The sequence below is a fragment of the Leucopleurus acutus genome (assembly GCF_964270905.1).
Source record: "Leucopleurus acutus genome assembly, chromosome: 2".
NCBI lineage: Eukaryota > Metazoa > Chordata > Mammalia > Artiodactyla > Delphinidae > Leucopleurus > Leucopleurus acutus.
This window is the reverse complement of record NC_139143.1, coordinates 48,908,759-48,920,785: the sequence shown is the minus strand read 5'-3', so window position 1 is coordinate 48,920,785 and position 12,027 is coordinate 48,908,759. Positions and strand designations below refer to the sequence as shown.

The window sequence follows — 12,027 nt, the reverse complement described above, 5'->3', positions numbered from 1 at the left end:
TCCCTGCAGAGCTGCAGGGGTCACTGGCTGGCAGGAATATTTGGGCTAGTTAATCACTTGCCAGCCAGGTAGTCAGGACCCAAGAAGCAGCACCTGCACAAACCATAATTAGATATTTTACAACATTTTTTTAGTACTCTGGAGTAAAAGAACTCCAGATAAGACAGATAAGTCAATGGGAAAAATTTTAGACATTCAACTTTCTAGTAAGTTCTTATGAAAGTAATATGTTGAAAATAAGAAATATTTTCTACATTATTAAAATCTCAAAATCTAAAGGAGAATAAAAGAAACTATCACAGCAAGTTACCTTTGTATACTCAATAAATGTTTCCTAAAGTTGCTTTTCTCACTTCAAATTTTACCAATTATTATAGCACTACTCTCCGGTAAACTATTTTCCAATAAAAGTTCAAGGAAAGCAAAAATCCTTAATGTTAAAGTTAATGTAAAAATCCTTAATATTAAAATCTTCATAACTGAGCATGTAAGTTGTCAAAAAACAAGATGAAAACAGGAAAGGTTTACAGTTTTTAAAACCTGATGTCAATAAAGAGATTTCAGATATGACACTAAAAGCCCATTTTTCTTCCATAAAAGAAAAATATGATAAACTAGACTTCACCAAAATTATCAATATAAATTTTTCCTTTGTGAAAGACACTGTTAAGAGAATGAAAAGATAAGCTACACACTGGGAGAAAATATTAACAAACCACATATCTGACAAAGAATTATACTCAGAACAAAAGAAGAACTCTCAAAACTCAACAGTGAGAAAACAAACTACCCACTGAAAAAATGGGCAAAAGATGGTCTCAGTAGGTTAAATACTCTATGATTCTCTTTATAAGACATTCTCAAAAAGACAAAATTATAGTGGTAGAGAGTGGATCAGTGGACTAAGGGGTGCCAGGGACTAAGGCGTGGGGAGAAGAGCGTAAAACAGGGAAAGCAGAGGGAGTTTTTGAGGCTGATGGAACGGTTATGTTTCCTGATTATGGTAGAGAATATATGAATCTATTCATGTGTAAAGATTCATAGACTTATACAATAAAAAAGTCAATTCTACTGTTTGTTAACTTAAAAAGTAACACAAAGGAAAATATTGCCTCTTTCCAGCCTTCTCTCAAATCCCTACTATAGTGCAGGCTCTGTTCTAGGCACCAAGAACACTAAGTTAAAAAGACAAGAGTTTGCCCTCAGAGGGGGAGGCAGAAAAGCACAATATGATATAGGCTTTAATGGAGGAATATACAATACACACAGAGTTCCACACTTAAGAAAGGCTTCCTGTAGAAATCAAAAGCTTTACAGACAGGCAAAAGCTAAGAGAATTCAGCACCACCAAACCAGCTCTACAGCAAATGCTAAAGGAACTACTCTAAGTGGGAAACACAAGAGAAGAAAAGCATCTACAAAAACAAACCCAAAACAATTAAGAAAACAGTCATAGGAACATACATATCGATAATTACCTTAAACATGAATGGATTAAATGCTCCAACCAAAAGACACAGGCTCACTGAATGGATACAAAAACAAGACCCATATATATGCTTTCTACAAGAGACCCACTTCAGACCTAGGGACACATACAGACTGAAAGTGAGGGGATGCAAAAAGATATTCCACGCAAATGGAAATCAAAAGAAAGCTGGAGTAGCTATACTCATATCAGATAAAATAGAATTTAAAATAAAGATCGTTACAAGAGACAAGGAAGGACTATACATAATGATCATGGGATCAAACCAAGAAGAAGATATAACAATTATAAATATATATGCACCCAACATAAGAGCACCTCAATACACAAGGCAACTGCTAACAGCTATAAAAGAGGAAATCGACAGTAACACAAGAATAGTGGGGGACTTTAACACCTCACTTACACCAATGGACAGATCATCCAAACAGAAAATAAATAAGGAAACAGAAGCTATAAATGACACAACAGACCAGATAGATTTAATTGATATTTATAGGACATTCCATCCAAAAAGAGCAGATTACACTTTCTTCTCAAGTGCGCATGGAATATTCTCCAAGATAGATCACACCTTGGGTCACAGATCAACCCACAGTAAATTTAAGAAAACTGAAATCATATCAAGCATCTTTTCTGACCACAATGCTATGAGATTAGAAATGAATTACAGGGAAAAAAACATAAAAAACACAAACACATGGAGGCTAAACAATACGTTACTAAATAACCAAGAGATCACTGAAGAAATCAAAGAGGAAATCAAAAAATACCTAGAGACAAATGACAATGAAAATGTGACGATCCAAAACCTGTGGGATGCACCAAAAGCAATTCTAAGACGGAAGTTTATAGCTATGCAAGCCTACCTAAAGAAACAAGAAAAATCTCAAATAAACAATCTAACCTTACACCTAAAGGAACTAGAGAAAGAAAAACAAACAAAACCCAAAGTTAGCAGAAGGAAAACAATCATAAAGATTGGAGCAGAAATAAATGAAATAGAAACAAAGAAAACAATAGCAAACATCAATAAAACTAAAAGCTGGTTCTTTGAGAAGATAAAAAAAATTGATAAATCATTAGCCAGACTCATCAAAAAAAACAGGGAGAGGACTCAAATCAATAAAATTAGAAATGAAAAAGGAGAAGTTACAACAGACACCGCAGAAATACGAAGCATCCTAAGAGACTACTACAAGCAACTCTATGCCAATAAAATGGACAACGTGGAAGAAATGGATAGATTCTTAGAAAGGTATAACCTTCCAAGACTGAACCAGGAAGAAACAGAATATATGAACAGACCAATCACAAGTAATGAAATTGAAACTGTGATTAAAAATCTTCCAAAAGAGAAAAGTCCAGGACCAGATGGCTTCACAGGTGAATTCTATCAAACATTTAGAGAAGAGCTAACACCCAACCTTCTCAAACTCTTCCAAAGAAATGCAGAGGAAGGAACACTCCCAAACTCATTCTTTGAGGCCACCATCACCCTGATACCAAACCAGACAAAGATACTACAAAAAAACAGAATTACAGAACAATATCACTGATGAATATACATGCAAAAATCCTCAACAAAATAATAGCAAACAGAATCCAACAATACATTAAAAGGATCATACACCATGACCAAGTGGGATTTATACCAGGGATGCAAGGATTCTTCAATATATGCACATCAATCAATGTGATACACCATATTAACAAATTGAAGAATAAAAACCATATGATAATCTCAACAGATGTAGAAAAAGCTTTTCACAAAATTCAACACCCATTTATGATAAAAACTCTCCAGAAAGTAGGAATAGAGGGAACCTACCTCAACATAATAAAGGCCATATACAACAAACCCACAGCAAACAACAGTCTCAATGGTGAAAAACTGAAAGCATTTCCTCTAAGATCAGGAACGAGACAAGGATGTCCACTCTCACCACTATTATTCAACACAGTTTTGGAAGTCCTAGCCACAGCAATCAGAGAAGAAAGAGAAATAAAAGGAATACAAATTGAAAAAGAAAAAGTAAAACTGTCACTGTTTGCAGGTGACATGATACTATACATAGAGAATCCTAAAAATGCCACCAGAAAACTACTAGAGCTAATCAATGAATTTGGTAAAGTTGCAGGATACAAAATTAATGCACAGAAATCTCTTGCATTCCTATACACTAATGATGAAAAATCTGAAAGAGAAATTAAGGAAACACTCCCATTTACCACTGCAACAAAAACAATACAATACCTAGGAATAAACCTACTTAGGGAAACAAAAGACCTGTATGCAGAAAACTAGAAGACACTGATGAAAGAAATTAAAGATGATACCAACAGATGGAGAGATATACCATGTTCTTGGATGGAAAGAATCAATATTGTGAAAATGACTATACTACCCAAAGCAATCTACAGATTCAATGCAATCCCTATCAAATTACCAATGGCATTTTTTACAGAACTAGAACAAGTCATCTTAATATTTGTATGGAGACACGAAAGACCCTGAATAGCCAAAGCAGTCTTGAGGGAAAAAAACGGAGCTGGAGGAATCAGACTCCCTGACTTCAGACTATACTACAAAGCTACAATAATCAAGACAATATGGTACTGGCACAAAAACAGAAACAGAGATCAATGGAACAAGATAGAAAGCACAGCAATAAACCCACGCACCTACGGTCAACTAATCTATGACAAAGGAGGCAAAGATATACAATGGAGAAAAGACAGCCTCTTCAATAAGTGGTGCTGGGAGAACTGGACAGCTACATGTAAAAGAATGAAATAGAACACTCCCTAACACCATACACAAAAATAAACTCAAAATGGATTAGAGACCTAAATGTAAGGCTGGACACTATAAAACTCTTACAGGAAAACACAGTAAGAACACTCTTTGACATAAATCACATCAAGATCTTTTTTGATCCACCTCCTAGAGTAATGGAAATAAAAATAAACAAGTGGGACCTAATGAAACTTCAAAGCTTTTGCACAGCAAAGGAAACCATAAACAAGACGAAAAGACAAACCTCAGAATGGGAGAAAATATTTTCAAAGGAATCAACGGACAAAGGATTAATCTCCAAAATATAGAAACAGCTCATGCAGCTCAATACTAAAGAAACACACAACCCAATCCAAAAATGGGCAGAAGACCTAAATAGACATTTCTCCAAAGAAGACATACAGATGGCCAAGAAGCACATGAAAAGCTGCTCAACATCACTAATTATTAGAGAAATGCAGATCAAAACTACAATGAGGTATCACCTCACACCGGTTAGAATGGGCATCATCAGAAAATCTACAAACAACAAATGCTGGAGAGGGTGTGGAGAAAAGGGAACCCTCTTGCACTGTTGTTGGGAATGTAAATTGATACAGCCACTATGAAGAACAATATGGAGGTTCCTTAAAAAACTAAAAATAGAATTACCATATGACCCAGCAATCCCACTACTGTGCATATACCCAGAGAAAAGCAGAATTCAAAAAGACACATGCACCCCAATGTTCATTGCAGCACTATTTACAATAGCCAGGTCATGGAAGCAACCTAAATGCCCATCGACAGACGAATGGATAAAGAAGTTGTGGTACATATATACAATGGAATACTACTCAGCCATAAAAATGAACGAAATTGAGTCATTTGTTCAGACGTGGATGCATCTAGAGACTGTCATACAGAGTGAAGTAAGTCAGAAAGAGAAAAATAAATATCGTATATTAATGCAGGTATGTGGAACCTAGAAAAATGGTAAAGATGAACCAGTTTGCAGGGCAGAGGTTGAGACACAGATGTAGAGAACAAACGTATGGACACCATGGGGGTAAAACCGCGGTGGGGTGGGGATGGTGGTGTACTGAATTGGGCGATTGGGATTGACATGTATACACTGATGTGTATAAAACTGATGACTAATAAGAACCTGCGATATAAAAAAACAAACAAACAACTAATACTAAACTTTCTTTGGGTTATTTGTATGGAAATATGTTAATATAAATGTTTCAGACATTACATGAAATTTCTAAAAATCTTACATGTTCTGGTATAATGTTATAAGTCATAATTCTAGTTATTACTTTAAAATGTATATCTCAGAAATAACTAAATTTCCTTGTCAATTGCATTATTATGAACTTTCATCAAATCTTTAACCATGGTCATTTTTAAGTCTTTTGTCATTTACAGACTGTTCTGGATGTACTCTGATGCTTTCGCCAAAATTTTCCTATAAAAGGGTTTCATCTTCAAGGAATTCATGGAAAAGACTCTGACAAGTACAGGTTTCTGGTAACTGACTATACTGCTTAACTGAATGAATAAGCATTTTCAGAACTCTAATGGAAAACTAATGAATTAATAAAAGTGCTAACAAAAGATCAAGAGGAAAAAAAAATTAATTACATGGGACTGAGTGAACTGATGAGGATGATTATAATTTTTGTGACTTTTTGTTTGAATAAAAAAAAAAAGCCACCCGGACTCAGAGGCAAAAAATATACAAATCAGTTTTCACTGCAAAGTAAAGGAACCGTTACAGTGGAGGATTACTGGACTGAATGTCAATGTTATGACATAGTATGAGTGTGTCTCGTGTTTGGTAATTGCAATCATTGTTGCTTTTGTTGTGGTCATCCATTTACAATGCTTGGTGTCAGTTTATTTATCTCTTGTAAAAATAAAATACAGTGTGTGTGTGTGAGTTGTGGGGGAAAAAAAAGGAAACGTTTAAATTCCTGATTCTGGTTTTGTACAACTGTATAATTAATGGTGATGATCATATTATAAGGGCAGATTTATACGTGTTGGGGAGGTGGTGGTGATGGGGAGGCCCAAATAGAAATTACAAATAAAGGAAATAAAATTCAAAAAGGCTTCCTGTAGAACACAAGGCAGGAGCTAACACTTCAGATGAACAGGGACTGCCAAGACAAAAGGAAAGAGCATTCCAGACAGAGGAAACAGCATCTAACAGAGAGGTATTTAAGAATGCAGGGTACCAGCATACTTAGAAAACTACAAATAATTATCTTCCCAAGCACAAGCAGGCCATACAATAATGTGCTCAGGAATTGAAAGCAGGTTCCCTCTAAGCAATACAAATAGTGCCTGAGTATGAAGCCTTGGAAATGGCAGCTTTCAGATTCGAGTCAAGCTGAGTACTTCTATTCATTCCTTGCTCCCCTTTGTTCACATCACCCTAATCACTGTAGTATACTTGCATCTATCACTTTTGCCAAGCTACAGTACAGCCACAGCCTCTAACGAAATATGTTTAGGTATTCAGCACAGCACTGGGATTAAAAACCCAGTCTACCAGGGTTCAAATCTAGACTCCATAATTTGCTAGTTGTGTGACCCTAGGCAAGTTACTTAACCTGTCTGTGCTTCAATTTTCTCACAATAAAGTGAGAATAATAATTGCAGCTGCTCATCAGGCTGCTATGAAAAATGTACTAATTTATATAAAGTGCTTAGAATAGAGCTTGACTCATAGAAAGCACCACAGAAGTGTCTGCTATTAATGCTCAGTAAACATTAGCTATGTAAAATAAAGACATGTAATTCTCACAGTTTGAAAACAAACCCAAATTGCTTTAAGTATGTGCAAGACCTGCACACTGAAAACTAGAAAATATGGTTCAAATTAAAGAGCTAAATACATGGAAGATGTGCGCTCATGGATCAGAAGATTCAATACTGTTTAAAGATATCAATTCTTCTGAAATTGATCTACATTCTCAATGTAATCCCAATCAAAATCTGGGTAGGCATGTTTGTAGAACTTGACAAGCTGTCTCCAAACTTTTTATGAAAATGCAAACAATCTAGAATAGCCAAAACAATTTTGAGAAAGAAAAAGAAAGAGGACTAAGACTACCAGATTTCAACTTAGTATAAAGGTATAGTAAACAAGGCTGTGTGCTATTAAGAGAAATAAAAGCCCACATTTGTACAGAGACTTGTATATACATGTTCATGATAGCTGTATTAACAGCCAAAAACTGGAAACAACCCAAATGTCCATCAACAGGTGGATGGATTAATTGTAGTATAACCATACAAGGGAATACTGGTCAGCAATAAAAGAGAATAAAAATACACAACATACGGGACTTCCCTGATGCCGGAGTGATTAAGAATCCGCCTGCCAAGGCAGGGACACGGGTTCGAGCCCTGGTCCGGGAAGATCCCACATGCCACGGAGCAACTAAGCCTGTGCGCCACTACTGAGCCTGTGCTCTAGAGCCCGCAAGCCACAACTACTGAAGCCTGCGCACCTAGAGCCCGTGCTCTGCAGCAAGAGAAGCCACGGCAATGAGAAGCCTGCGCACCGCAACAAAGAGTAGCCCCGGCTCGCCGCAACTAGAGAAAGCCCGCAGCAACAAAGACCCAACGCAGCCAAAAGTAAATAAATAAAAAATAAATTTATTAAAAAAAAATACACAACACAGATGAATCTCAGGTAATCATACTGAGTTAAAGAAGTTGGATCCCTCCCCCCCAAAAAAGCACTGTATATGATTCCTTTTATATAACATTCTAGAAAATACAGCCTAATCTACAACGACAGAAAACTGACTAGTGGTTGCCTAGGGACAGGGGGTGGGGAGAGCGGACTGACTGCAAAGGAGCATGAGGGAACTCCTGCAGTGATGTCTGTGGTGGTTACACAATTACAGACATTTGTCAAAACTAAACAAACTATATACACTTAAAATTGGTGAATTTTACCATATATAAATTACGTCTCAATATAAACAACATAAAGTCATAAGGCAAACCATCTTTTAAAAATAAAAACATACCTTTTTCTTTCTATATTCATGGAAAGAATACAGGCAAGAATTACCATTCACTTAATACTGTTGAGAAATCTATATTACATTATGAGAATTTTGTAACCTTAGCATGATGATACAACCAAAAACACTGCTAATGGTTCTTTCATATCTGTGTCTCCTTTAACTAAAGACTCAATGAAATTCTACAAGAGAATTTTCCAATCCTGAACAGAAGTTCTTATTCTAGTTGAAAATTCATAAGCAACACAGAGTTTAACTAGGAAATCCATTAGCAAGCTTGTAACTGGCCATAAGGTTATCTAAGCCTGACAGGTTCCAGAGAATTGAGGGGGAAAAAAAAAAGTATAAAGGAGATTTAAGAACATGAAACAGCTCTTATGCTACTCAAAATTTAGCAATGGTACTCCGCATGATTCTAATTCTACTCCTACATAAAGAACCCTGCAAGGATCAAGAATACAGAGATTGTTCCTTAAAGCTAGAAGTCAGTCAGTAATAGGAAACATAAAGAAGACATTTTTATCTTATGAAGTTCTCTCAGGGGAGCACTACTTACCTGATTAATTCTCCTGAGTTAAGCTGTTTTTCTCCTTAAGTCTCAAAAAATAACAAATATTTTGCTTATTTTATAATACTGTGGTTGTCTTTTAAGTATATATCAGTATTAACCCTCAATGCTTAAAATTAGAAAACAAAATCTGTACAGTAAGTAATAAATGACGTAAATATTTACAAGGAGAAAAAAAGGCAGTGTAAGCAATTTCCAGTTAAACAACCAAAGCAATACGTAGCATGCATATTATATGGATTTGGTTAGAACAGGCAATGTGCTACTTTATCTTCTAATTTATGCTGTCATATAAGTTAGTTCACAGCTTAAGATGTTTAAGATCTCAATTAGGTTAACCTTTCCTTTTGTAAATTAAGAATACAAGTAATAATCATACTCAGTGTTTCCTATTCAAGTTCCACACACATTCACACCTTCAGGCCTTAATGGGCTCTATTCCTTCTACCTACCCTTCTACCTACGATGCCCACCTCCATTTATCCCACCCATCTAGATCCTTCCCATCTCTCACCACCTATCTTAATTGGTACATGTTCCCTGATCCCTTGGGCCAGAAGCAATCTCTCTGTCTTCTAAAATCCCATAGCCCTTTTCTGTAGTCTCTTATGGCATTTAACACTTTCTATCCTGTACTATACTTCTTTAAGTCCAGTAAACACTTTTCTACTAGGAGTATCCTTGAAAGGAAGGTCCACACTTTATTCAGCCTTGTATCCCTAGGAGCACATAGTGCCTGAAACTAAACATTTATTGGGTGTGTTTAGAGAAGAAATAGAGAGGAAAACGTTCAACAATATTTTTTTAGGCATTCTGTGCCCCACTGCCTTAGGAGATATAAAAGGAAACAAATATCAATGATAGAGACCTGCTCTAAATCTACTAAGAGACATAGACATGTAAAAAGATTAATACAATATAACTGTGATAAGTGTTATAATAAGAGATAAACAGGGTGCTGTGAGGGGAACATTACGTATGTTGAAGACTGTTCTAATTCCACAAACTATGTTAGGAAACCAAGTCTAGATTTTTGAAGGTCCCAAAGACTAGAAAGGTTTCAAGAGTGGTATAATAAGAGCCCCCTTAATCTTAAAATGTTTTCTTAACCTGAAACTAACACTCCACCTATATAGTAACCTTACTTGCAAACAGGGAGTAACAAATTTCTCTCTATTCTTGGTACAGCCCTCTGCAATAACCAGGCCTGGTCTTTTTATATTTACACAAATTTGCTCATCTCATCCTCTCACACTTGTCTGAATTGTGCACCATTTCCATAAGGCATGTGCCATTCCCATGCCCCAAACTCTGCTTATCTAAATCTATTTAACCTTTAAGGTTCTTCTGAAAGCCCACTTCTAAGCTATCACCCAAGATTACTACATCCCCCAAATGTATATTGTACCATTACTGCTATCTATACCTCTCTCTCTTTTTTTTTTTTTTTTTTTTATGGTACGCGGGCCTCCCACCGCCGCGGCCTCTGCCGCCGCGGAGCACAGGCTCCGGACGCACAGGCCCAGCGGCCACGGTTCACAGGCCCAGCCGCTCCGCAGCACGCGGGATCCTCCCGGACCGGAGCACGAACCCGTTTTAACAATTAATGATAATGATAAAGTTAATTCTTAACATTTTATACAACTTGGAGTTAAACAGAACTGATCTCAAACCCCATTTGTGCTACCACCTTGCAACGTGAAGCTGGGCAAGCCACAACACTCTCTTGAACCTTAGTTTCCTCATTATTAAAATTAGTATTAAATTGGGTGATGTGTACAACATGCCTAATATACACATACATTCCTACTACATACATGTATATAGATATTTAATTTTAATATTCTTATTTTATATTTAATACTCATATTTAACGTTATTACTATTATTTTCCAAGAAGGGAGATGCAAACTCTCTCTAAAACTCAAGGCAAGAGCAATGAAACATGAACAAAGTGGGTACTAAAAACTGGATCAATTAGTTGATGTAAAGGAGCCTCACAACTTTTAAATGTGCCCTCAAGACAACTCACACAAGACACCATCAGCAGAATTTCTCATGTCTTCTACTGAAAACCATGAAAAACTCTGAGGCAGAAAGACATAGATAGAGGTCTTACGATGGTGGCCCTACCACTTACATACTTCCCAAGAGTTTATCTTCCTCAGTGCAACCCTGAAGCTGTATAAAAGGTCAAAGGAAGAAATATCTTCTTTTACGTAAATCAAATAGTACATAAATTTAACATTTTTTTTAACCTGCATTATCCCTCGGAGGCAAGCAAAACCACTTCTGCAAATTTCAGCCTCAGAAGACAAAGTCCAAGTGGGATGGGGCTGAATCATCAATTTAAAATGACCAACGTTTGCCCCACCCTGGAATGGGGACACTACCGCGACCGTTTCCAGCGTTGTCCGGGACATCCCACGCTCTGCCCCCACCCCATCCTTCCTTAAGCCCTCACCTCGGACGCTTGTCCCGGCACTAGGCGCAGCCAGTCCCACCCTCGGCTCTGACCCGACGTCAGGCATCCCCACACCAGGGTCCACACCCGTCTCTCGTCCCAATTCAGACTCTTACCCCACCCAGACAACTGCACTCACCCGGGCGGTGACCTTATACACCGTGTAGCCCCTCGGGTGTCGCTGGGGCTCGGTGACAGTGTAGAAACGGGCCAGGTCGGCACCCCGCTCTCGGGGAGAGGTCATCCTCCCGCCGCCTCTGCCGCCGCCGCTTGCCGGGGACCATCAGTGCAACCCGACACCGCCGCGGCCCGGATTTTCTAAGTAGTGGCCAGGCGGCGAGGGGGCGGTAGCTCGGCTGCGGCGCCTCCGCCGCAGCTCTCTGCTTCCGGGTTGGCGGGAAAGCTTCCGGGTCAGGCCGGGGCGCCAATTCTGGGGAAGAAGTGGTTTCACCTGAGATACGGACCCTAATTAGGGCCTGACCCTGGCAAATGGGCTGGAATCAGGCAGTAGAACTGCCTGTAACGGGATGGAGGGATACCCGAGCCTAGCATCTTCTTTCCTTCCCTACTGACGACCCATCGGTTTAAATACCCACAACACCTGAACTCTCTGCCTGACATAACTCTTCCTTCTAAGACAAATCCCGTAAACCTGTGCATATGTCTTTATACCAC

The 12,027-nt window shown here is 38.0% G+C and overlaps 1 protein-coding gene across 1 annotated transcript in view; it reads right to left on the bottom strand.

Moving 5' to 3' along the window:
* Positions 1-11,704, bottom strand: part of RPS6KC1 (ribosomal protein S6 kinase C1) — a 218,935-nt gene extending 207,231 nt beyond the window's left edge. The window contains exon 1 of the mRNA XM_082832641.1: positions 11,492-11,704. Within this exon, the coding sequence (XP_082688767.1) occupies positions 11,492-11,596 (105 nt within the window). The 5' untranslated portion in view covers positions 11,597-11,704. The remainder of the gene's footprint in view (positions 1-11,491) is intronic.
* Between the last annotated feature and the right edge of the window lie 323 nt (positions 11,705-12,027).